The sequence below is a fragment of the Phyllostomus hastatus genome, unplaced genomic scaffold (genome assembly GCF_019186645.2).
Source record: "Phyllostomus hastatus isolate PE091 unplaced genomic scaffold, TTU_PhHast_1.1 phas_contig_41, whole genome shotgun sequence".
In the NCBI taxonomy this organism is placed as follows: Eukaryota; Metazoa; Chordata; class Mammalia; order Chiroptera; family Phyllostomidae; genus Phyllostomus; species Phyllostomus hastatus.
Genome location: NW_025333876.1, coordinates 8,893,015 through 8,920,905, shown reverse-complemented (window position 1 = coordinate 8,920,905; position 27,891 = coordinate 8,893,015). Strand labels below are relative to the sequence as shown.

General features: G+C 35.5%; 1 protein-coding gene across 5 annotated transcripts in view; it reads left to right on the top strand.

Moving 5' to 3' along the window:
- Positions 1-27,891, top strand: part of ZDHHC20 (zinc finger DHHC-type palmitoyltransferase 20) — a 72,577-nt gene that overhangs the window by 37,591 nt on the left and 7,095 nt on the right. For all 5 annotated transcript variants that reach the window (XM_045844941.1, XM_045844942.1, XM_045844943.1 and 2 more), the window contains exons 6-11: positions 840-872; positions 1,491-1,611; positions 12,464-12,596; positions 17,661-17,787; positions 25,213-25,302; positions 26,735-26,850. In XM_045844941.1, the coding sequence (XP_045700897.1) occupies positions 840-872; positions 1,491-1,611; positions 12,464-12,596; positions 17,661-17,787; positions 25,213-25,302; positions 26,735-26,850 (620 nt within the window). The remainder of the gene's footprint in view (positions 1-839; positions 873-1,490; positions 1,612-12,463; positions 12,597-17,660; positions 17,788-25,212; positions 25,303-26,734; positions 26,851-27,891) is intronic.

Genomic DNA, 27,891 nt, shown 5'->3' with positions numbered 1-27,891 from the left:
TAGATTAAAAAGACCAAAATGACAATTTTCTTGTTTTTTATTATTGTTGTTGATATTAAAACCTAACAAACCACACACAAAAATGTTTTTTCGATTTCCACCTGTAACATTGTTCCCAGAAAAACTTGAAAGATTTTATTCCTTGTGTGCTTGTAAGAAGGTAGTGTGTGGAAGGAAAGATCCCTTGTTTGGGAATCCCAGTTAATCCTTCAACTTGAGCTAGACAAGCTATTTAACCTTCTGGGTATTAGTTCACTCATTTGTTATGTTATTTGAGATGATCTGTGGTTTGACTTTATAAATATATAGGTTACATATACTGGTGGGGAGGCAAATTTTGGGATTTTTTTTCTGATTATAAAAGTATAGTAGTGCTTATCTATGGTGTAGAATTCTATAAAATATATGGGAAAAATAACCATTTATAAACCTGTCAAAGTTAATATTTTAACACAGTTGCTTCTAAAGTTTTATTTTTATGATTTGCATATGTTTAAAATAAAGATTGTCTGTATTTCACTTTATTTCCTTCAACTGATTTGTGAGTTGGACTAGCTAACGTACCAAGTGCTCTATGTATCATATCTGTATATTAAAATGTCACTTGATACAGTCCAAGGCAACTATCTATGCTCTGCTGAATTCTCAGTATAAAAAAATTGTTATGTCTTACCTATGAAAATGTTAGTGGAAATATCAGAAATTTTCTCTAATCTAGTGTTTACTGGGTTGGTTTTTCCAGGATGTATTTGTAAAAAGAAAAAATTGAGGAAAATTATCTGCAGTTAGAATTAGGATAATACTCTGCATGAATTTTCTTATGCTTATTTGTTTTTTAGATGTATTCTTAAGATGGATCATCACTGTCCTTGGTATGTATAAAAATACAGGAAGTCACATATTGGGGTGGGGAGGCAGGAAGGAGAGAATTTAGAGTGATTTATAAACCTCATCATTCCTAAATTTTCAAGGGCAATTTAGTTATTTGTATACAACAAGACTGATATATATATATAGATATATACACATATATGTATGTACATGTTTACATTAAATATTTTCCTTTAAAAATAGTGTCTGATGTTATTTACCCAAATAATTATATATTAAGAATTAAGATTAAAATTCCAGGTTCCTTATAGGATTTATTAAAAACACATACCCACAATTAAGACATACTCCCTACTTCCCAAATGACCCATTTCCAAATAATAATTAAGGTTTTTGAAATGTCTTATTTATTATTATTGATGTGGTAATAAAGAAAAACATACAGTTTACCACCTTAACCATTTGTAGTGTTCAGTAGTGTTAAGTATGTTCACATTGTGCAAATAGTCTTCAGAACTTTTTCATCTTGCAAAACTGTGTCCACATTAAACAACTTCTCATTTCCCCTCCCTGAACCCTGGCAAACGTTCTAGTTTTTGTTTTTGTGAGTTTATGGATTTGTCTTTATTTTTACAGTGTGACCTTCTGTATTCTTCTAGGGTGAATAACTGTGTGGGATTTTCTAATTACAAATTCTTCCTGCTGTTTTTATTGTATTCCTTATTATATTGCCTTTTCGTGGCTACAACAGTTTTACAGTACTTTATAAAATTTTGGATGGTAAGTCTTTTTCTATCTTAAAACATGTATTTAAGACTTTTTAAGATCTCTATACATAAAGAATTTATTATCTGTTACAAGTAGATATACTTTATTTTAATTTTATGAGTTAGAATTTATAATGGATCAGAGATCAGAGTTAATATTTCATTCATATATATGTGTTTATTTGCAAATAAATGAATACTTTTTTAAGATTAACCAACATTTTTTAAATTATTTTATTGTTGCTCAATTACAGTCATCTGTATTTTCTCCTCACCCCCTCCAAACCCATCTAACCTCCCTTGCTTCCACCCTCCCCCTTGGTTTTGTCCATGTGTCCTTTATAGTAGTTCCTGAAAACCCTTCTCCCCACAGTCTCCTCCCCCCTCCCCTCTGTATTTGCAAATAAATGAATATTAAACAGGTTATTGTGAGCTGCTTTTTAATGATCCAAACTGTTTTCAACCACACTGTAATAATAGACATACCAATTTTAGGGAAGTAATTGCTTTTATTTGAGTTGATGAGACTTACTGCAGTTTTATAGTAATCAAAGTGATATTGCCAGGCCTAGATAATCTCTAATCTCTTTCCTGTCTCTACAGACATTAATCTTCTTTCTGTTATGAGTTGGAAGTGTTTTTTCCATATTTCCAAGTTTTATCTTATAATCCTGTTTTACTTTTATCAAATCAAAATTTTATATTTTAAAGCAGTACTTTTATAACTTCTGGTTTATGGTTTTTTAAAATTTGAAAGCTGTACATTTAAATTATGATTTCTGGCTTTAATCTGTTTGCTATAAATTTATGCAAATATTTTCCTATGTTTTTCTTCTGGAATTTTTTTTTAAAGATTTTATTTATTTATTTTTTAGAGAGGGAAGGGAGGGAGAGAGAGAGAGAGAAACATCAGTGTGTGGTTGCTGTGTGTCATGGTCCGCAACCCAAACATGTACCCTGACTGGGAATTGAACCTGCGACACTTTGGTTCGCAGCCCGTGCTCAGTCCACTGAGCTACACCAGCCAGGGTGGAATTGTTTTTATTTCACATTTAAACCTTTGATTTAAAATTTTTTTTTAATTAATTTATTTTTAGAGCGAGGAGAAAGGATGGAGAAAGAGAGGTAGAGAGACATCAATATGTGAGAAATATATTGATCATTTCCCTATCAGATTCCCCCAACTAGACATCTGGCCCACAACTCAGGCATGTGCCTTAACTGGGAATCAAACTGTCAGCCTTCGGTTCACAGGCTGGCACTCAATCCACTGAGCCACACCAGCCAGGGCTGATTTTTTTTTTTAATCGAGAGAGAGAGAGAAAAAAACTCTTTCATTGATGTGAGAGAGAAACAGTGATCAATCACCTTCTCGTATACGCTCCAACTGGGGACTGAACCCACAACGTGGGTATGTGCCCCAACCAGGAATCAAACCAGCAACCTTTCAGTCTAGAGGACGATGCTCCAGCCAACTGAGCCACAAAAGCCAGGGCAAAACACAATTATTTTTTTCAGGAAATATCTAATACATTTTGGAAGGGTTTATTTAAAACATTATTAAATTTTTAAAGTTTGATTATTTAAAACCAGTGGGTACTGGCATTGCCTTTGTGCATATTAGAAAGACTACCCCATTTCTTTGTGGTCTTAGCCTAATGAATTTTGGCCTCTCTTGTTTCCCTACCTGGTATCTCTGTTCAGTTTACAACCAACTTAACCATATTCAGTGGCCCTGTTTAAAGGAAGAGGATTCGGTGCCTGATGAATGAAGTCCAAATTTTAGAATTTCACATTTCTTTATCAGAAACTTCAGCACTGTTTGCACGCAATGATTTATTAATTAAAGAAGAGTTGTTTCTTAACTTTTTTAGATTAATTATGTTAAAGAAATACTAGTAAACTTAACTCTACCCTTTTCTCTATTTATTCAACAATATTTACTTAGCACCTATAATGTTCCAGGCAGTATTCTAGGCAGTTGGGATATATTAGTGGACAAAACAAACAGTCATATTTTTGGAATTTACTTTTGAGAAGAGGAAGTCAAATAATAAACATTGTAAATAAGTAAATTATGTATTAGTAAGTAAATGCTATGGAAAAAATAAACTAAGGTAAGGGAATTTGACAAATGTGTGGGAGTAGGTAGGTTAGGGGCAGGTTGCAGCGTTTAAAGAGAGTGATCAGGTAGACCTCAGTGAGAAGTTTTGAGCGAAGACTTGAAGGAAGTTAATGGATATCTGAGAGAAGAACATTTATGTACCCAAAGCAGGAGCACCTAAATATATAAAGTAAATATTAACAGACATAAAGGGGGGATATAGACAACAATACAATAATAGTTGGGGACTTTAATACCCAACTTTCATCAGTGGATAGATAATCCAAACAAAAGCAAAGTTAGTAAAGAAACATCTGCCTCAAATGACGTGTTAGTCTATATGTACTTAACAGATGTGTATAGAACACTTCATCAAAAAGTCACAGAATACACATTCTTCTTAAGCACACTTGGAACATTCTCATCTCAGAATACAGTCATCCCTTGCTATATTGTGGTTCACTTATTGCGGCTTCACTGTATCACAGGTTTAAATATATATATATATATATATATATATATATATATATATAATTCTGTATTGCAGAGTTTTCACTATATTGCAGGATTTTGTGGTATATAGGTAGTTATATAATATTTATTATTTTAACTATTTTTGCCTTAAAATTTAAAATATAAAAAATGTTAATTCAAACGTATTAAAAGAATATTACATCAAAATAAAATACAGTATGTATTTCATCAGTGGATGAATACTGTACTGTACAAAATGGAAATGCAGTACGCCACTACCACTTGCACAAGTTTGCCAACGTGAGAGTGTACACAGCACACTGTTGGCTGATGGAATGGAAGGCAACCAACCACAGCACTGTGTTCTGTATCCTGGGTGCTGATTGGCTCAGCGACCGTAGCATCAGCCTGTTTGCTCTCCTGCACTGTACCCATATGATCAGCATCTCTCCTTATCCACTTCACATCGATATCTGATTGCTGCGTGTAGTGTTGCTTGGCAGTGTTGTGTTTTTGTGAAGTTTTTGTAAAAGTTTGAATTTATTTCAAGCCCTACAATGCCACCCAAACATTCTGCACCTCTTAAGGCTTCTGGCAGTGAACCCAAGCACCAGAGGAATATGCTTACCATCAAAGAAAAGGTGGAACTTCTCGACATGTTAAAGGAAGGCAAAAGGTACGCGGCTATAGGCTGCCATTACAGGATCAACGAATCTATTGTTCACTACATAAAGAAAGACAAGAAGAATATTAGGTCTACAGCAACAATGACTTTTAACAAGACTGCAAAGAGGGTGGTCACTTCCCACAATAAGGCCATTGTGAGAATGGAGTCCACATTGGCCCTGTGGATAAATGACTACAGGAAGAATATCTCACTGGATACCAACACCATCAGACAAAGGCAAGAAACTTTATGATAGTTTTGCAGAAAGCATGGATGTTTATGACAGTGACAAGGATGAAGACAAGGACAATGACGTAGAAGCGGGACCATCGAGTGTTTCTCCCACCGGACCAACCCCATTCAGTGCCAGCAAGAGCTGGTTTGACAAATTTCAGAGATTCTTTGGACTCAAGAGCATTTCTCTACATGGAGAAGCTGCCTCTGTGGATAAAAAGCAGCACCAGCAACTCCCCATAACTACATTCATCACTCAGATGAAGAGATCAGTTACACCTACACCTTCAGAGGAAATAGAAGTTACGGCCCAGGGTGAAGATATTGCATCACTTGATGAAGCACCTGATGAAGTGGTGCCTTCAGAAGAGCTGTAGTGCTCTTCTTGGCTGTGTAGTACATTCATCTCATTGTCATCACCTTCATCGCCATCAGTACTGCACAGCTACATAATTCATGATCTTCATCATTCAAGTTATAGTATACCTGAGCCCCGGCTGGCGTAGCTCAGTGGATTGAGCGCGGGCTGCGAACCAGTGTCGCAGGTTTGATTCCCAGCCAGGGTATATGCCTGGGTTGCAGGCCATGACCCCCAGCAACCACACACTGATGTTTCTTTCTCTCTCTCTCTCTCTCTCTCTCATTCCCTCCCTTCCCTCTCTAAAAATAAATAAATAAAATCTTAAAAAAAAAAAGTTATATATACTTCACTGGTGAGTACCCATATAGAATTTTATATGTTAAAATTATGTAGGTTTAAGAGTGTAGAAACTGCTTAAGAGCATATGAAATGTTTATAAGAGTGTGGGAAAGGTTAATAGGAGAGTGGGAAAGGTTTATAGGAGTGTGGGAAGGGTTTATAAGGCCTTAAAATATATATAAATAATAAAATAAATATAATGCCACTACTTTGAGGATTTTCACCTATCGCGGGGGTCTCTGGAATGTAACTCCCATGATAGGTGAGAGGTCACTGTAGATCTTTTGTTAGTTCACAAAACAAGTCTTACTAAATTTAAGAAGATTGAGCTACAAAACATCTTTTCTAACCACAATGGTTTGAAACTAGAAGTCAATTACAAGAACAAAAGTGGGATATTCACAAATAAGCAGACATAACATGGTACTAACCAAACCAGTGGATAAAGGAAGATGTAAAAAAATACCTCGAGACAATTGAAAATACAGGTACAACACACCAAAACTCATGGAATGCAACAAAAACAGTTCACAGAAGGAAGTTCATAGCAATAAATGCCTATCAAGAAATAAGAAAGAGCCTTTGCCAGATAGCTAAATTGGTTAGAACATTGTCCCAATACTGAGATTGAGGGTTCAATCCCCACTCAGGCACATGCAAGAATTAACCAATGAATGCATAAGTAAATGGAACAACAAATTAATGTTTCTCCCTCTTCCTCTCCCTCTTACTCTTCCTTTCTCTTTCAAATCAATAAATAAAAGTAAGATCTCAACCCAACTTTACACCTCAAAGAACTCAAAAAAGAAGACAAAAGGAAGGAAATAATGAAGATCAGAACAGAGATAAATGAAATAGACTTTAAAAAGACAACAGAAAGATCAGTGAAGGTAAGAGCTGGATTTTTATAACGAGAAACAAAATAGACAAATTTTTACCTAGACTCATCAAGAAAAAAGAGTACTCGAATACAATAAAAAGTGAAAGAGGAGACATTACACCTGATGTCACAGAAATACAGAGGATTATAAGAAACTACAATGAACAACTATATGCCAAAAATTAGACAGCCTAGAAGAGATAGATACATTCCTAGAAACATACAACCTTCCAAGACTAAATCATGATGAAATAGAAAATCTGAACTGACTGATTACTAAGGAGATTGAATCAGTCATCAAAAGCCTCCCAACAAAAGTCCAAGACTAGATAACTTCACTGATGAATTTTACCAAACATTTAAAGAGCTAATACCAGTCTTTCTTAAACTTTTTCAATGAATAGAAGGAAGAACACGTCCAAACTCACTTTATGAGTCCAGCATTACCCTGATACAGAAACCAGAGAAGTTACTACAAGAAAAGAAAATTACATGCTAAAATCCCTGAGGAACACAGACATAAAAATCTTCAACAGAATATAAGCAAATGGATTTCAGCAATGCTTTAATAAGAATCATACACCATGATCAAGTGGGTTCATTCCAGCTATGCGAGGATGCTTCGCTGTCTGCAAATTGATCGATGTGTTACACCACATTAACAAAATGAAGGCTAAAAATCATATCTCAATAGATGCAGAAAAGTATTTGACAAAATTCAACATGATAAAACTCAACAAAGTGGGTATAGAAGGAATGTACCACACCATAGTAAAGGCTGTATATTCCAATATGCCAAATGTACAGCTAACACCATATTCAACTCTGAAAAGCTGAGAGCTTTTCCTCTAAGGTTAGGAACAAGACAAAGATGCTCACTTTTTTACTCAACATTATATTGAAAGTCATAGCTAGAGCTATTTTGCATGGTTAAGAAATAAAGATATGATATTGAGAAGAGTAAAACTCTTTTTGTAGATGACATGATAGTATATAGAGGAAACCATAAAGACTCTCAAAAAATTTTAGAACTCATAAATTCATTAAAGCTACAGGATATAAAAATCAGCAGCATTCTCTGCACTAATAAATTATCAGAAAGAGTACTTCAGAAAACAATCCCACTTAAAATTACATCACAAAGAATAAAATACCCATGACTAAATTTAACCAAGTAGGTGAAAGACCTGTTACATTGAAAACTATAAGACACTGAGCCCTGACCATTGTGGCTTTTAGTTGGTTGGGCATCTCCCACAACGTGAAAGGTTGCCAGTTTGATTCCTGGTCAGGGCACATGCTTGTGTTGGGGGCTCAGTCTCCAGCTGAGGTGCATGCAACAAGCCACAAATCAATGTTTCTCTCTAACATCAGTGTTTCTCCCCCTTTAAATTAAAATCTTTTTTAAAAAAAAAACTGTAAGACATTGACTATCTGAAGAGGACACAAATGGAAAGATAGTTCGTGCTTATAGATAGGAAGAATTCATATTGTTAAAATAGTCGTACTACCAAAAGCAATCTGCAGATTGACTTCAATTCCTATCAAAATTCTAATGTCATTTTCCACATAAATAAACAGTACTAAAATCTGTGTGGAACCAGAAAAGAGTCCAAATAGTCAAAGGAATCGAGAAAAAAAAAAAAGAAAGCTGGAGACATTATGATTTCTGATTTCAAACTATGTTACAAGGCTGTAGCAATTGCCCTGACTGGTGTGGCTCACTGGGTTGGACGTTGTCACACAAACTAAAAGGTCTCAGGTTCAATTCCCAGTTAAGACACATGCCTGGGTTACAGGTCAGGTCCTAGGTTGGGGTGTGCAAGAGGGAACCTACTGATGTTTTTCTCTCTCCCTAGCCCTCTCTCTAAAAATAAATAAGTATCTTTAAAAAATAAAGGTGTAGCAATCAAAACAGCAGGATACTGGCATAAAAACAGACACATAGATCAGTGGAACAGAATAGAGAGCCCAGAAGTAAACTCTTCTTTGTATGGTCAATTAATCTTTGACAGAGGAGGCAGTAATATACAATGGGGTAAAGACAGTCAATAAATAGTGCTGGGGAAACTGGACAACCGCATCCAAAAGAATGAAACTGAAACCCTATACTACACACACACATACACACACACCACAGCTCTAAATGGATTAAAAACTTCAGTGTAAACCTGAAACCATAAATCTCCTAGAAGAAAACATAAGCAGTAATGTCTTTGACAGTTCTTAGCAGTGATTTTTTTGGATTTGACAACAAAAGCAAAAATTAACAAGTTTGACTATATCAAAATAAGAGACTTCTACACAGTAAAGGAAACCATCAACAACATGAAAAGACACCTTATTGAATGAGAGAAAATATTTGCAAACCATATATTTGGTAAGAGATTAAGATCCAAAATATATAAAGGACTCATATAACTCAATGGCAAAAAAAATTTAGATTTTTGCAAATAGGCAGAAGTCCTGAATAGACATCTTTTGATACAAGACATGGAGGTACCCGGCAGGTATATGAAAAAATGCTCACCATCACTAATCAGTAGGGAAATGCAAATCAAAACCACAATGAGATATTACCTCACACCTGTTAGAATGACTATTATCAAAAAGACAAATAATGAGTGTTGGTGAGGATGTGGAAAAAAGGAATGCTCATGCACTGTTGGTGGGAATATAAACTGGTGCATCCACTATGGGAAAAATATGGAGTTTCCTCAAAAAGTTAAAATTGAACTACCATAGAACCTGGCAATTCCACTTCTAGAAATATAGTGAAAGGAAATGAAAATATTACCTCAGAGATATCTGTACCTCAATGTTCACAGCAGCATTATTGACAATAGTCAAGACATGGAAACAACCTAAGTGTCCATCAACAGATAAATAAAGTATCAACATACAGTAGAATATTATTTAGTCAAAAGAAAGGAAATCCTGCTATTTGGGACAACACAGATGGACCTTGAAGGCAATTTTATAAGTGAAATAATTCAGATAAAAACAAATAGTGTGTGATCTCACTTACATATAAACATAAAAAAAGCCCAGCTCATCGATATAGAGATTGGTGGTTGTTAGAGGTAGGGTGTCAGGAGTGTGTGAAGTGGGCAAAGGCAGTCAAAGTAAGTCCTAGGGATGTACCATATACCATGGTGACTGTAGTTAATAAGGATATTTGAAAGTAGCTGAGAGTATATCGTAACAAGTTCTCATTATAAGAAAAAGAGTTGTAACTATGTGAGGTGACGTATGTTAACTAGACTTACGGTGGTGATCATTCACATTTGACATAAATATCAAATTATATTGTATACCTGACACTAATATTTTGTTAATATGTCAGTTATATCTCAACTAAAGAAAAGAAAAGGGTGATCAGGGTAGACCTTAGTAATGAGGTAATATTTGAGCAAGAACTTGTTGGAAGTTAGGGGGTATCTGAGAGAATAACATTTCAGACAGAAGAAACAGAGGAAAAGACTCAAAATTAGGAGCTTCCCTGCCATGTTTGAGAAGCAGGAGGGAGGCTAGTGTGGCTGAAGGGGGTGAGCAAGAGTGAGACTAATGGGAAGTCCTGGAGATGGGCCCAAAAAGTAAAGAACCTTGAAAAGTGTTGTAAGGACCACAGTTTCTACTCGGTGAAGTGGGAACAGAGCAGTGATATGTTCTGACTTGTAAAGGATCACTGATTGCTCTGCTGACACTAGAACAGAGAAGGGCAAGTGACAGCCTTTTAGAAGGATATTGCAATAGTGATTAAAGTGGTAAGAAATTGTCACATCTGGTTCTTAAAAACGGCTAATCAGAAGTTTTTTTCAAAACTATTTGCTAAAAAAATTAATTTTATTCTATGCTAGATACAGACCTCTGTTTTAAAAACTGAGTGGATAATGCTCTCCAGTTCCATCCATGCTGTCGCAAAGGGTATAGTCTCCTTCTTTCTGCTGTGTAGAATTCCACTGTGTAAATGTACCATAGTTTTTTGATCCACTCATTTGCTGATGGTTGCTTCCAGCACTTGGCTATTGTAAATTGTGCTGCTGTGAACATTGGGGTGCTATGAACACTGGGGTCATAGAAAAAGAATCTATGAACATAGATTCTTTTGGATTGGTGTTTCAGGGCTCTTAGGGTATAATCCCAGCAGTGGAATTGCTGTTCCACTTTTAGTTTTCTGAGGAAATCCCAGCAGTGGAATTCCAGTTCCATTTTTAGTTTTCTGAGGAAATTCCATAAGTGAAATAAGCCAGGTGGTGAGGGACAAATACTATATGATCTCACCTTTAACTAGAACATAATCAACAAAAGAAAAAAGTAAACAAATTATAACCAGACTCATTGAAATTAAGGACAATCTAACAACAGCCAGAGGGGAGAGGGGAGGGGACAGTGGGGAGAAGGGTTTTCAGAAACTACTATGAAGGACACATGGACAAAACCAAGGGGGAAGCAAGGGAGGGAGGTGGGTTTAGAGGTGGTGGGGCCGGGGGGGGGGTTGGAGAAAATACAGACAACTGTAATTGAACAACAATAAAATAATTTTTAAAAAACTTAGTGGAAAAGTATGTATTTAAAGTGTACCTGAAATGTGCTTGAAGAGCTAAATGTTCTCGTCTGTTTTCTGTTTTTTGAGAAAATGTTGTTGATGACCTTTAGAGAGCAACATCTTACTGTTCCTTCAAAGCAGAAGTTTGCTAAGACTAGTGTTCAGGAAAATTTTGTATAAAACATGGTTTCTTAATACATTGTCTCTATTTGTACAAGCTTTGCCGCAGGATATCTACAGAGAGTTGTCCAGAGGTAAAATACATTACTGCCATGACATTCTTTTCATCTCTTTTATGATGTTTATAGTGAATATATGTGTGTGTTTATATATATATATATAAAATACTCATTTGTTTCACTAGATGAAGAGATAGGAGAATCACTTGATGTATTTAAAAGGTATCATGGTTACTCGGAGAGAAGAGAAAAAGATAAATAGCAGAATTATGTAATGCTAAAAAACTTCCTTTTAGCCTGTAAACAGTGTTTAAATCTCTAAGGACCACTGTGTTCTAGCAGCTCCTGTGATTTCATTATAAGAGCTAACACTTTAAAACCTTCATCCTTCTCTTATTAATAGATACTGATGTGTTCTAGGTTAAATAAGACTTTGCTTCTGTTGAAGTGAACCTAGCCATAAAAATGGATAACTGAGAAACTGTTTTCATTCATTCATACCTTGTGTTAAATTCATTTACCAAAATTGCTAATTACCAAAAAGGAAAGGCTCTGTAAGAATGGAGCAACGATTAAAAAGGTAGGAATTGAAGCAGCTCAGGGGATAGGCATATTTGCAGTGGTGTTCCAAGAAAAGAGATTAGAAAAGTACAAAAATAAATCTGTCACAATTAATTTCTGATTAGCAGCATATATAATTAAAATAAGCAGATACTTTAGCATTGACGGGGAAACCCTCCTATATCCTGGATGTTGAGGGGAAGGCTTGCATGTGTGCAGAAAGTACAAAAGAAAAATGTTGAGTAGAGTCCATATTTTTATTTTATTACTGAAAGTATTGCTAAATTTTTTAGTTTAGTAGTTTTTTTAAATGGCTCTGATTTTATGTAAGCAAACTCCTTTGATGATGCCAGTTTTCTGCTTTCAAAATGTTTTTTTGGATATATTATTTAATTTATTTTATTACTCTTCATATCTGGCAAGTTTTGGGGAGATTCAATAATTTTTAGGAAAACCAAATAGTACATTTTAGAGATTGACTGTCTCTAAAATTAACACTTCTTTTTTCTTTCCTCAGAATGAACTCACAGATACACGTGCCAAATTCCATGTACTATTTCTTTTCTTTGTGTCAACAATGTTCTTCATCAGTGTCCTGTCACTTTTTAGCTACCACTGCTGGTTAGTTGGGAAAAACAGAACAACAATAGGTAAGGAGATCAAAATAAATCATAATTATTTACTAAAATGACCACTCATGAATATGAAATCTAGAGAAGGACAGTAGATAATAAAGAAGTATAAAATAATTGTGTGTGAAAATTCACTGTGACTGGACAGGAACAGTCAGTATATGTAAATATAAAGGTTCATTATTTTAAAGAAGGTTAAGGAAGTAAGATTGGCTTTTATGTATTTTTTTCAGTAGTGCATTGTATATAGAGAACAAACCATATTATAAATGTTAATAGAAGTTGTTTCTTGTGTATATACAGTGTCTTTAAAAATTAATCTATGAAAGATGAATAGATTTATGTGTTAATAAGGTAATTCTCAGATTTCTAAAAAAAATTAAATTCTTAATTACAGCTTATCATTTAGTTCTTTACTTTTTTCCCAAATGTTTCATGATTGAGACAGGAATAGTGTTTTGACATGGGGAATCCTTTCCATCTTTATGTCAGTCAACAGTGAAACTTATGAATTGTATCACTAATATCAACATTTATGTCTTATTTTGCTTTTTTTAAGGAACTGATGCTATAATTTATTTCATCTGCATAATTTCATTACAGAGCAGGGTGGGTAAACAAGACAAATAAAGCAAACTCCTTTCTCCCCCTATTTAACCAGATACAATATTTTTGCATTTTCATGCAAAATTACTTAAGTCATTTCATGACTTAATTAATTCATTGACTAAGGTTGAAAGTTGGCAACAGCAAATTTTTGCAATTTAGGATCTTCATCCATAGCATACTCCAAGGATCTTAATGATTGACTGCACTATGAGTTCTGAAATGGTGCTCATTCTTAACATTCTTGAGGCTTTCATGTCTTAACCTGAAAGGCAAGGAACTGTTTAAAAGCTTCCTCTTGGCTAACCCTGTCCACCAAAAATCTTTAAGAGTTAAGTTACTATATAAAAATAAAACTGCTCCCAAGTATTGATTGAAACTGTTGTGCTAGGATCCCTTTTCAGAGCATTAGCTTCCTGAGAGAAAAGAGGTCCTAACCAGTTGCTTCTATGAACAATAACTCTAGCATGGTATGCCTAATGTCCTTTGAAGCATAACTCAAGAGGTCGGCAACCATGATCATCTGACAAGTTTATCAGTGTTTACTGTACATACAAGGTATATTTAAAGCTGATCCCAGGTGAAATAAGGTAACCATAATCCCAACAAATCATTCAGTTTTAGCACAGTGAGTTCCTGCAAGATTCCAGAGCAAGTGAGAAATCGCCCCAAAGTGAAATGGTTCATCATCTTTTACAAGTGAGAGGAAAACATCTAGAAGGAGGAAATGCCCCACCCCAAACTCCTCATTAAATTGATGGCTATCTTCACAGCTTTAATTGACAAAGTCTAGAGTGACTAATTTCCTTATGTAAGTAGTCCATTTCCAAGGTCAAGGTCAAGAAGACTTTTCAAGCTTTTCTCTACTATGGTCCTTCAATGGGAATGTCTTTTCCTTTTATTGCTTTCTGAACACACTGCTGGTAGTACTTGAAGAGGTCAGTGCATGGGTCCCCAGACACGTGTCCCTTTGCGGAACTTCTCAGCAAATCAGCGATTAAAGCACTGACTTACTCATGCTTTATGTCAGTGCATCTCTCCCCTATGCTATTTATGGGAGCGGCAGTGACGGCGCACTTTGTTGTCTTATTTTCCTCATTTTTAAAAGTGGAAGAATAGGGGAAGAATTCAATAAAGTATTAAAATAATTGGACAAACATTTCAAAAACAAGGTGATGCGGCATTGCTCAAACTGAGTTGTTGGCAAGTAAGAAGCACCACTGTGGTATCATTGAAATATTCAGGTATCAGCTAATATACCATGTTTTATAAGAAAGTTAAAGCCTGCTCTGCTATCTAAAGCCATGTGTCTGTCAGATGAATTAGAAGGGGACAGATTTTAATAAAGATGAAGACATTTTATGGAGGCTTTTAGATACTTTTATTGTTGGATCATTTTAAACTCATCCAGCTGAGGCACGTAAGGGATGATGGGTCTCCAGAATAAAGGATTTCTGTGCTATTCCTACCTCAGCTCACTCTTCACTGTTGAGCTCTCCAGTTCCATCCAGTCTTCATCCCTTTTCCATGTAAATAAACTCTATTATATCTGTCAACTTGTTATCCTCGTCATAGAATCTCCTGCCATTTTCTTATCTTTAATCAGAGATGAAAAAGTACAGCCTACGTGCATAGTCTAGCCTTTAAGATCTTTCACTACAGCTAAAAACTTAGAGATTTTATGTAGAAAAGTAGATTTCTTCTTAACTGATTAGTCTGATATTGTGGGCCCTTTTTTCCACCCAGCATCATTTAGTTACAGCTAAGTGGCAGCTGACTCCTTTAAATGGGGCATGAACACTAATTGGCCATAGTTCCCACCCAATCCATGGTGGGTATTTGAGAGACCAGTGCTTCCTGGGAAACTTATTGTTCCTTTTAAACAGTGTTTTCCAAACTTTTTGCCAGTGACTACAGTAAGAAATGCATCATTTTTTAATAACCTAATGCGTGCACAAATATTTGTAAAGTTATATAAATAAGCAAAAATTTCACACAATATTATTCAGCTCTCTTATGTGCAGTGTACGTTAAACCACTGAATTAATTTTGCAGCCTATTAAGGTATTTTAACCCACACTTTGAAAATACGTGCCTGGCCAGTTGGTTGGGCATCATCCCTCAAATCAAAAGGTCGCCAGTTTGATTCCTGGTCGATTCACATGCCTATATTGCGCATTTGATCCTCTGGGGAACATACAGAAGGTGGCCAACCGATCTTTCTCTCTCATATCGATGTTTCTCACCCTCTCTTTCTCCCTCCTTTCTACTCTCTCTGGAAAAAAAAAAGTATTTAAAAGACAAAGCATTACCCTAGCACAGCACTTGCCCTTAAAGCCTTCCCTTCCACACCCCTGGGCTTTGGCTGGTTGTCCACTGCTGCTTCCAAATTGTTGTCTTTCTGTTCTTTGAAGGTATCTTATTCTGTCATTAGAGGTATCACCTCTACCCTTCTTCATAACTGTCATCTACATACCTTGAGATAATTTCCTCATATTAAGAGTTTCTGTTGTCACACTACTGTCATCTAAAACAGGCAGTGTAGTCCCTTTGATTCTAGTGGCCAGTCATTTCCATAACTAAACACTGAACCTTTTCATTGCTTGAAATTGCAGAGTCCCTGAAATTTTCTACTTCAGTTTCCATTCTGTGAGCATAGTCTTTGTCCTTTCAGCCTTTTTTCCCCTGTACTCTAATTCCTTTTTTTTTAGATTGCTGAATTCTCTGTTTTCCAACACTTTTCTTCCAAGTGTTTTCTTTCCCTTCTGGTTTCATTTCCCACCCTTTTCCATTCAAGATCTTGTAATATTGAATAAATGCCTTTAACAGTTCTTAACGGCACCCTTGTGTTACACCTGGCCCCTAAGCTTTCAGCTGTAATGCATTTGCTAATCCATGACCTCGATTACTATAGCTGTCCATTTTATCTACATGTGCCTCTGAGCTGTAGAAAGCTGATAAAGACAGTCTCACTCCCATTGAGATTGTTAAAACTACAGATTTAATTAAAGTATCAGCCCTCACCTCTATGTGGCAGTAATGTGATGTTTCTGATCAGGTTGGTCACTCGTTACCTACAAGTTATTCCAGACTTTCACCATTCTCTCTAATTTTCTTACCCATTTTGAGTCCTACATAGAAGAATTAGAAGTTGTCACAGTAAATTCTAACCTTCTTAACTTTATAACCTCACACAAACATTTCTCCTTTGAGATGCATCACTGTTTCCCTTCCTCTAACTTCTAAAGAAGTCTTTTCTAAAATCTAAGCAAGGCTAATCTTTAGAACTCTTCTAGAGCCCATCCCATTTCTTCTAGAATTTTCTTCCATCAATTTTTACATTACTTTTCTATGTTACCAGCCTTTCCCAATCAGTCTCTCCATGGCTTCTTATCCTTAGTTTATAAAACATGCTGAAATGAGGTCTATTTTTAAAGTCAAAACAAAGCAAAAATAAAACTGTTTTTTGGTGAAACTTAAGTCTTTCCCTAACCCTCACTCTGCATAATTTTACAACCAAGTTTAAAAGAATGGTGTTTAGCCCTGGGTGGTATGGCTCAGTGGATTGAGTTCAGGCCTGCAAACTAAAGGGTCGCTGGTTTGATTCCCATTCAGGGCACATGCCTGGGTTGTGGGCCAGATGCCCAGTAGGGGGCATGGGAAAGGCAACCACACATTGATGTTTCTCTCCCTTCCCCTCTGTCTAAAAATAAATAAATAAAATCTTTAAAGAAAAAAGAATGGTCTGCTTTCTCACTTATTCAGGATCATTCTCAAGTATTACCTCCTCCATGTTTCATCTTACTCTACCACCACCCCCAAAACACACATATTTCTATCACATTGTAATTTTGTTAGACTTTGGTTTTTGGTAAGAATTTCATCCAATTTATCTTTGGATCTCAAACACCTGATAACACCAGATCATCAGGCACATAGTAGGAAGTGTGTAAATAATGAATGAGTAAAGTTGAAGAGTAAGAATATTAAGAAACCTGGCTGGCATAGCTCAGTGGATTGAGCGCAGGCTGCAAGCCAAAGCATTGCAGGTTCGATTCCCAGTCAGGGCACATTCCTGGGATGCTGGCCATGGCCCCCAGCAACCACATATTGATGTTTCTCTCTCTCTTTCTCCCTCCTTTCCCTCTCTAAAAATAAATAAATAAAATCTTAAAAAAAAAGAATATTAAGAAAGTAAAATAAGATATATTAGGTACACTTTAGTAAATTTTCAGTAATATTAGTACTTATTTTGACATTTTCATTTTATAAGGGTGATGAAATATTTACAGGTGATTTTTTTTCTGCAGTAAGTTTCAGAAGTTAATCTTTTAATTGTTATACATATACTATTTATTTTTAAATTATATTTACAACTTTTCATAGTAAAGATATAAAATAAGAAAGTTGGTACTTTCATTTCTTATATAATTTTAAATAGAATAACTTATTTTTTTTTATGTACACACATAACAGAATCATTCCGTGCACCCACATTTTCATATGGACCTGATGGAAATGGTTTCTCTCTTGGATACAGTAAAAATTGGAGACAAGTTTTTGGCGATGAAAAGAAATACTGGCTACTTCCAGTATTTTCAAGGTAATTTATAAATTGCAGGTGTCAGAAATTATGGATATTATAGTTAAGTGTCTTCATAATCAGAGGATACCTGATTATATTAAATTTTTTTTTTTATTGGTGAGGGTAAAGGAGAGTTTGGGCATATATTTGAATGGAAAGTTGAAAAAAGATGATTCATAAAAAATAAGAATCACTCTTTTTCCTTCAAAATGAAAATAAATTGTTTGAAGTAGAGAATCATAAGAATTTAATACTTATTGAGCTTCCAACCAAGATGAAGGTGTAGGTAGATATGCTTTGGTCCCTTGCACAACCAAAAGAAGGGTAACAACCAATTGAAAAACAAAAAACAACCAGAAGTGCCAGAAATCTGAACTGTATGGAAGTCCAGGAACCAAGGAGCTAAAGAAGAAACGTTCATCCAGACTGGTAGGAGGGAGCAGAGACGGGAAGCCAGGGTGGAGAGAACACACAGCAACGGGGCAGCTGACTGATGGGGCAGTCAAACATTCTCATGCGGATAAACCAGGAGGAACAACTGGGGAGCAAGACAGTCTGCCGAACCCAGGGTTCCAGCTCTGGGAAAGAAAGCTTCAAAACCTCTGGATGCAAAAAACCTGTGGGGGTTGCAGCAGCAGGAGAAACTACCAGTCTCACAGGAGAGTTCGGTGGAGGGGCCCATGGCATCCTAGAACATACACAAGCCCTCCCACCTGGGAATTGGCACCAGGGAAACACCTGAAAGAGCACAATTCACTTGTGGGTAGTAGGGTGGTAGGGGAAGTGACTGAAAGTGGGGCAAGAGCCAAGCAAGCGGTACTGGTCCTTCTCTGACCCCATCCCCACATACAGCACCACAACAAAGTGAAGTGGGTTGCCCCACCCTGGCAAATACCTAAGGCTCTGTCCCTTGCAAAGTAACAGGTGTGCCAAGACAAAGACATATGCCCCAAATGAAAGAACAGATCAAAATTCCAGAAAAAGAACTAAGCAGCAAGGAGATAGCCAATCTATCAGGTGCACAGTTCAAAACACTGATAATAAGAATACTCACAAATGATTGAGTATAGCCCCAAGATAAAGGAAGAAATGAAGGCTATACAAAGTGAAATAAAAATACATAGGGAGCCAACAGTTAAGGGAAAGAAACAGGGACTCAACAATATCAAACAGAAGGAAGAAATAAACATTCAACTGGAACAAAATGGAGAAACACGAATTAAAAAAACTGAGAGGCTTAGGAACCTCTGAACATTCCAACATCCAAATTATAAGGGTGCCAGAAGGAGAAGAGGTAGAGCAAGAAATTGAAAAGTTATTTTCAATAACTTGAAAATATAATGAAGGAGAACTTCTCCAATCTGGCAAAGAAAATAGACCTCCAGGAAGCCAGAGAGTCCCAAAGAAGTTGGACCCAAAGAGGAACACACCAAGACACATCATAATTAAATTACCCAAGATTAAAGATGAAGAGAAAATCTTCAAAGCACCCAGAGAAAAGGAGACAGTGCTACAAAGGAGTGCCCATAAGACTGTCAACTGATTTCTCAAAAGAAATCTTGCAGGCAAGAAGGGACTGGAAAGAAGTATTCCAAGCCATGAAAAGCAAGAACCTACATCCAAGCTTACTCTATTCATCAAAGCCATCATTGACAATGGAAGGGCATATAAAGTGCTTCCCAGATAAAGTCAAGTTAAAGGAGTTGATCATCACCAAGCCTTTATTATATGAAATGTTAGAGGGACTTGCCTAAAAAAAAAGAAAAAGATCAAAACTACGAACAGTAAAATGACAGCAAACTCACAACTATGAACAACCAAACATTAAAAAAAAAAAAAAACTAAGCAAACAAACCAGAACAGGAACAGAATCACAGAAATAGAGATCACATGGAGGGTTGTCAATGGGGAAAGGGAGGAGAGAGAAAGTGGGTAAACTTACAGGAAATAAGCAATAATTGATAGGTACAAAATAGACAGGGGGAGATAAAGACTAGTATAGGAAATGGAGAAACCAAAGAATTTATATATATAACCCATGGACATTAAGGAGTGGGATAGAATGCTGGAGAGGGGGCTGGTATGGGGCATAGGGGGTAAAGGAGAGGAAAAAAATGAGACAACTGTAATAGCATAATCAATAATATTTTTAAAGGAATTTATTAGCCATATCTTTCAAAATTCCATCACAGATTACATATTTTGTTTTGTCTTAAATCAAAGACCCTACACAAAATGTAACTTTTACTCAAATCTAAAGACTATACCTGTATTTTTTGGACCTGGGTTTTAGAGGAGGAAAATAGGGAAAAAAATTTGAAGCAATATGGTAAAATATTTAATAACATAAATAACATAATATTTCACTAATGTAAATGTAAAACTACATTTGGACTATAAGACACACCCCCCTTCCCCTCCCAAATTTGGGGGGTGTATCTTGTAGTCCAAAAAATACGGTATGCTCAAGATCTTGCATAATTTACTTTCTATCCAAATTTGTAGCTGTCCTAGGCTACCTAATACAAAAGTCATTGTAGAAGAGGAAAAAATATTTGAAATTCAAGTGACATATTTGTGAGTGTTATGGGTTTCTTAATTAACTGCATTGCCTATTGTGTGAAAGTGAGTTATTTTGCCTTCATTTTTGAAAGATATTTTTCCTTGGTGTAGAATTCTACATATTTCTTCACTGTCTTCTAGCTTACATATTTTTCTGATGAGAAGTTTGAGGTAACTGTTATCTTTTTTACTGTATCTTTTATATGTCTTTTTTCTCTGGTTGCTCTGAAGATTTTGTTTGTAAGTAGATTCATGAAATTTGATTTTGATGTGCCTTGTTATAATTTTCTTTGTGTTCTTGTGCTCAGTAAGGGTTGAGCTTCCTCGATCTGTGATTTTATAACTTTCATAAGATTTGGAAAATATTTCAACCATTATTTCTTCAACTGTTTCTTCTTTCATGCCCCTCTCCTCAAATAACATGTATCTACTCAAAGAAGTTCTAACCACAGATCATTGATGCAATGTCCATTTTTTTTGTTGTCCTTTTCCTGTGTGTCATTGGATAGATCCTATTGCTATATCTTCAAAAGCCAATCTCTTCTGTGTACTATATCTCTTGTCTTCTGCATTGCAAGGTTTTTCCATTCTGGACTCCGGATCTAACACAGACCTTTTTTTTTTTTGAAGGTTTTGTTCTCTACATGGAGATGTCAACATTATGGGGTTTTTTTTTCCTTTCCTTTAAAGATGAAGTTCCATTATCTTCCCGTTTGTGAAAGAAATGAGCCTCACTCTTATCTTTATTACAATGTTTGTAAATTTTCCTCTGGCTACCCTGAAGATTTTATCTTTCTCAGCTGGTTTTAGGCAGTTTGATGATAATGTTCCTTGTTATGGTTTTCTTTGTGTTTGTTCTTCTGGAATCTTAAATCTGACTATAGGTTTCATTAGATTTGAATAATTTTCATCATATGTCTTCAGTTGTTTTTGCTGCCTGCTTCTACTCTTCTTATGTCCTTCCCACACGAGCTTTTCAGATACTGATGTTGATAACTGTACATATGTTAAATTGCTTGATTGTCACTCACAGGCCATTGCTATTCTGTCTTGCCCTCTCTTTCCCTCCCCATCTTTTTTCTTTGCTTTAGTTTGGATAGTTTCTACTGCTATGTTTATAAATTCTTGGTCTTTTCTTCTATAATGTCTACTCTACTGTTAAGCTAATCCAGTTAATTTTTCATTTCAGGTATTATTTTTTTCAGCTGTAGAAGTTCAGTTTGGTTCTTTTTTCTCTTATAGTTCTCTTTTCTCTATATCTGCTTTTTCCTGTTAACTCAGAGACATTTGCAGTCACTATTTCAAAGTCCTTATGTCTAATTTTTCTATTGACTGTTTTGTTTTCCTTAATTGTGTATCACATTTCCCTGCTACTTTTCATGCTAGTAATTTTGTATTGGATGGTAGACATTTTGAATTCTGAGTGTTTAAATTTTGTGTCCTTTTAGAGAATGTTCAATTTCATTGTGGCAGACGGTTTAATTTTGTGCTTCAGCTTCTGCATATCTCCCTCGTCCTCAGCTCTGTCTGATAGATTCAAGCTGCCTTAAATTCTCAAAATTCCTCTGTTACCTCAGTTCAGTGAGACCACCTTGCTCTGTGTGTCCTTTCTTTGCCTGGCAGAGGCTGGAACTCACTTAGTCATTTCTCTTCTATCACAGACCACAGTTCTGTGCTGTATTGAAAGCAGTATTGAATATACTGTTCAATTTTCCAGCTGTTTAAGACTGGAGGTCAGATTTCCTGGTTAATCCAGATTTTTTTTTTAAATGTGAAAAAAAAAACATAGCTTTACTTTTTGGATTGTAAATGTTTTGAAGACACAGCTTTCCTGCTCTTTTGTTAATTGCTAGACCCTTAGGACTTAAATTAGTACCTGGAATATCATAGGCATTCAGTAAATATTTGTTTAATGAATGTTGTTGAATGAATATGTGTGGGGCTTCTATCTTGAATTCCAACATGAGCTTTTATGATGTCTTAAATAATTGTATCAGGTCAGTTACCCAAATATTTGAATACTGTGTTTGAGGTATCATAATATTCACAGGCATCATAATCTTAAGTCATGGAAGATATTTTTTGTATTAAAGAATAGTTGGCATACAATATTATAAAAGATACTGTTTTTAAATATACATAATTATAAAAAAAAGTTATTTAGGTTTTTTTAATCTTTACCCAAGGATATGTTTATTGATTTTAAGAGAGAGAGAAAGACAGAGAGAAACATTCATGTGAGAGGGAAAAATCGATTGGTTACCTCGTGGATTGGTTACCTCCCCACTGTGTTCCAAACTGGGATTGAACACTCAGCCAGGTGGGTGCCCTGACCGATGATTGGACCCGCAACCTTTTGGTGTACAGGATGATGTTCCAACCAAATGACCCACCCAGCCAGGGCAATAAAAGAAAAAGATTTTCAATAACAAACTAACAGAAAGGGAAATTAAGAAAACAATCCCATTCATAGTTCATACAAAAAGAATAAAATACATACAATTAAGTCTAACCAAGGATGTAAAAGACCTGTACTTGGAAATTATATGACACTGAAGAAAGAAATTGAGTAAGATAAAAATAAATAGAAGCATATAACATGTTCATGGATAGGAAGAATTAACATGATTAAAATATCCATGTTACCGAAAGCAACCTATAAATTCAATGCAATTCCTATCAAGATCCCAGTGATGCATTTCATAGAACTAGAACAAATATTTCAAAAATGTATATGGAACCACAAAACACCCTGCAAAGCAACGGCCATCCTGAGAAAGGAGAACAAAGCTGGAGGAATCACACTACCTAATATCAAACTGTACTATAAACTCATAATAATCAAAACAGAATAGTACTGCCATAAAAACAAACACATAAAGAATAAATAAATTTAAAGAATAAATTCAAAATGGATCAGACTTAAATGTTAGACCCAAAACCACAAAAATTGCAGAAGTAAACAAGCAGCAAAATCTTGGACGTTGCTTGTAGCAGTATTTCATCAGATATACCTCCCTAGGCAAGGGAAACAAAAGAAAAAAAAAACTAATGGGACTACATCAAACTAAAGTTTTTGCACAGCAAAGGAAATCATGAACAAAATTAAAAGACAACCTACAGAATGGGAGAACATATTGGCCAGTAAATCTGATAAGGGGTTAATATAAAAAAAATTTATAATGTACTTACAAAATTCAACACCAAAAAAACAACCCAATTAAGAAATGGCAAAAGACTGAAGAGACACTTCTCCAAAAAGGATGTACAGATGGCCTATAGACCTGAAAAGATGCTCCATGTCACTCATCAGAGAAGTGCAAATTAAAACCACAGTGAGATACCATCTCACACCTGTCAGGATGGCTATAATCAAACAACAAACAACGAAGTGCTAGCAAGGATATGGAGAAAGGGGAACCCTTTTGCACTGTTGGTGGGAATGCAGACTGGTGTAGCCACTGTGGAAAGCAGTATGGACATAACTCAAAAAATTAAAAATGTATCTGCCTTTTGACCCAGCATTCCCACTTCTGTGAATATATCCTAAGGAACCTAAAACACTAATTCAAAAGAACATAAGCACCCCTGTGTTCACTGAAGCATTATGTACAATCGCAAAGGTATGGAAGCAACCCAAGTGTCCATTAATAGATGAGTGCATAAAACAACTATTGGGCATTTACACAGTGGAATAGTAGTTGACTGTAAAGAAGAGGAAAATTTTACCCTTTGCGACAGCATGGATGGACCTAGAGAACATTATGCTAACTGAAATAAGCCAGTCAGAGGAAGATAAATACCATTTGATTTCACTCATATGTTGGAATCTAATGAACAAATTGAACTAACAAGGGCAATGGCGACAGACTCATAGATGGAGAGCCAGATGACGGCTGGTTGTGGGGGTGGTGCAGGTTAAGGGGTGGAAGGATTGAGCTAAAAGGAAGAAGGACTCATGGCATGGACAACAGTGTGGTGATTGCTGGGGGAGGGGGTGTAAGGGGACTAAATGGTATTGGAAAAAATACAATAAAGATTAAATTTTTAATAAATCAATACATGAAAAAATTTTAAAAACTACAGCCAATTACCCACACAGAAGAAAATAAAGTTAGATCATACAACATTAATATATAAAGCAAACTAAATCAGAGACATGAGAAAAAACTAAAAATTCTAGAGGAAACTTTCTAAGAGTATGTGTATAACTTGGGAACTGAGGAAACTATTTTAATAAAAATGCAGAACCAAAAAGCTATAAATATAAAATTCTACATATCCTACTATATAAAAAAAGTTACTTTTGTATGTGGAAAAGGATGCCAAAACAATACAAAGTAGACAAAATAGATTGGGTAAAATTATTTGTAATGTGGATGACAGGTAAAGAATTAATATCTGTAATATACAAAGAGCATTTACAAAGTTATATTTTAAAAACTCAAGTTGTTCGCTCCTATCTCCATGGACATTATATATTTAATGTATCCAAAGATACTTTCAGGATTGACAGTATGCTTTTTTTTGGTTATTTAAATATCCTGAAATATGTTTATTTTGTTTTGTTTTTATTGTGATATAATTGATGTATAATATTACACTAGTTTCAGGTGTACAATGCAATGTAATGTTTCAATATATGTATATACTATGAAATGATCATCACAATAAATCTAAATGTCCATGAAAAAGAAAAAAGAAAAATGTTTTCTCATGGAAAATAATCACATTCCATTAGAAATCTTAGGAAATTTGCTCTGAAATGACAAGTTATGATAATTTCTTTATACCATGTCTCTGAAAATTGGGAGTTAAATTTGACAACTTCAATTTAATATAATATAAATTAAATTATTACTGATATTTTTTATTACGCAGTTTGGGTGATGGTTGCAGTTTTCCAACTCGCCTTGTGGGAATGGATCCAGAACAAGCTTCTGTTACAAACCAAAATGAATATGCCAGAAGGTGTGCTTCTTTTCATTCAGTTTTTCAGTATTCATTATAAAATAAACTTTATATGTGTGTGATACGTACATATATTACAGATAAATACAGTAGTAATTAGCAAAGAGAAATACCATTTAAATTTTTTTAACTGAGGTTTAATGTATAATGTGTCTACTTATAAATTATGTTGTTATACATTGCTTGGGTATATATACTTAACATGCTTAGGATAATGATACTTTTTATCATCCAAACCATAACAATTTTCTGAGTAAGAAAGAGAATGCTTGCTCTTACCAGATGAACCAGAACAATCACATAAAACTGGATATGTGTGGGCAAACAAGGAAGCATCACTGCTCTGAATATACTACATCTTCCTAGAAATTAAGACATTCCTTCCTTCAAGGCTTGATTGAATTTGCTTATATGCTATATTTTTTTCACAGAAATTAGTGGTTGTTCTACTCACCATTGTATTTTGATAAACATATTTTAACTGTAGTGTGAAAATAGTATTAAGGATTCAAAAATACAAATATAAAATTTTCTCTCATTCATTCATCTTAGAGGATGTTTTCTCCTTATTTGCATGACAAGAAAACTGATTCACACATTCAGTGTTCATTTTAAGTGATGTTTTAAAGAAGATAGAGATACTTCTGTCAAAGTGATAAAGTTGGAACTTATTTACTACAGAAATTGTGAGGGAGAAGGGATTATTAAGTACAAGCTAACATATTAACATCAGGAGTATGTAGACCTTAGACTAAGGTTTTAAGACCTTAGGGCTCCAACATTTATTGTGGGTCTAAACAAGTCATTTAAACTACCAGAGCCTCAGTTTCCAGGTATATCTACCTGCAAAGTTTTTTTTGCAAAGGTTGAGATAATGGGTATACAGCACCTCGCACAGTGTCTGGCCCAAAGTAGGTACACAATAAATATTAGTTCCCTTTTCCTCCTCTTTTCATTCCTCTGTTTCCTCCCTCCCTGGATCTCTTAACTAGAAAAATAAGCCTGTGTTAAATCACTTAATCACTTTTTCCCCTTAGATCTAATCTGCTGAGGTAGAAAGCAGAAAACTTGGGAAATGACAGGTAATTTTTTTTGTCCTGGCCACAGACATTAGATCCTCACCTGCCCTTGTGCTACCTATGGCTCTTGATTAACACATGTTAAAAATGTTTCAGGCTGGCCTCTGAAGCTTTTTTCATTGCCTAATTGTTTTCATTGGCAGTGTTGGAGCACATATTCCTGGATCTGGAGAGCCATTTAATGGGGAATTGGGGCATATTTTTGTTTTAAGATAGAGTTTTTTTCAGAGTGGTGAGATATTTTAAGTTGCCCTCACATGTTTAGGAGAAGGAGTACCAATTTGAAGCTTATTAATTAAATATTCTTAATGGAGCATTAAACTGTTTACTAAATTATTTGCTCTTCTTTTCAGTATTGGCTTAAATCAACCTTTTCCTATCAAACCACTTAGTGAATCAAAAAACCGACTGCTAGACAGTGAATCTCAATGGACAGAGAATGGCTCTGAAGAAGGCACTGTCAGATCAGGTAATACTTGTCATCTGAAAATATTGTTTCATGTGGTTAAAGTAAAACTCAAACTAATGTGATATTTTAAAATGCTACAGTATGCTCTGCTTGGTGTGTCTCTGTTGGTTGGAGCACTGTCCCGTAACCAAAGGATGTGAGTTAAATTCCCAGTCAGGGTACATGCCTAGATTGCAAGTTCTGGCCCCAGTTGCAGGTGTGGGATTGTACAGTTTCTGGTCCAGTCACGTGTGATCCCCATTCCTGGTACGTATGGAAGGCAACCAGTCAATGCCTCTCTCTTGCATTGATGTTTCCCTCTCTCCCTTCCTCTCTCTTTAAAAAGCAATGGAAAAATAAAAGTCCTCGGGTGACGATTAAAAATACTAAAATATGTGAAACTTTTAAATAATGTCATATATATGGGGTGTTAGTGTTTATTGGTAGCTTTTATGGAGAAGAGAGTTGAGTGAGGAAGTATAATGGCTACTGTTGTGTCTTGTTTGGTTCACTGTTGGATTTTTTTGTTGTTGTTGTTGTTACCCAGCTATATATTTCTTTACTGCACACATAGAAAGTTCTTTCGGCATAATATTCTGAATGAAACTTAAACAAGGTGAGTGCTGGTCAAGATGGTGGTGTAGGTAAACATGAGGTACTCCGAACCTCCCACAACCACATCAAAATTAAAACTAAAATACAGAAGAGCCCTCATTCAGAATGTCTGAAATCTAGCTGTACAGAAGTCCTGCAAATAAGGATATGAAGAAGTCACCACATTAAGACTGGTAGAAGGGATGGAGACATGGAACAGGCTAGTTCCACACCAATGGATAGTGGTTAAAAATTGTGAGGGATATCTCAACTGTAGAGGTCTCCACTAAGTAGTGAAGGTATTGGCCCCACATCAGAACTCCCGGCCTGGGGTTCTACTGCCAGGAAGAGAAGACCCCATAAGTCCTGGCTGGATTGTGACTGAGACAGGGTTTATGGAGTCCCAGGCATTCCTTTCAAAGGCCCACATGAACTTACTCTGACTCACTCCCTTCGAGCTCCAAGAGT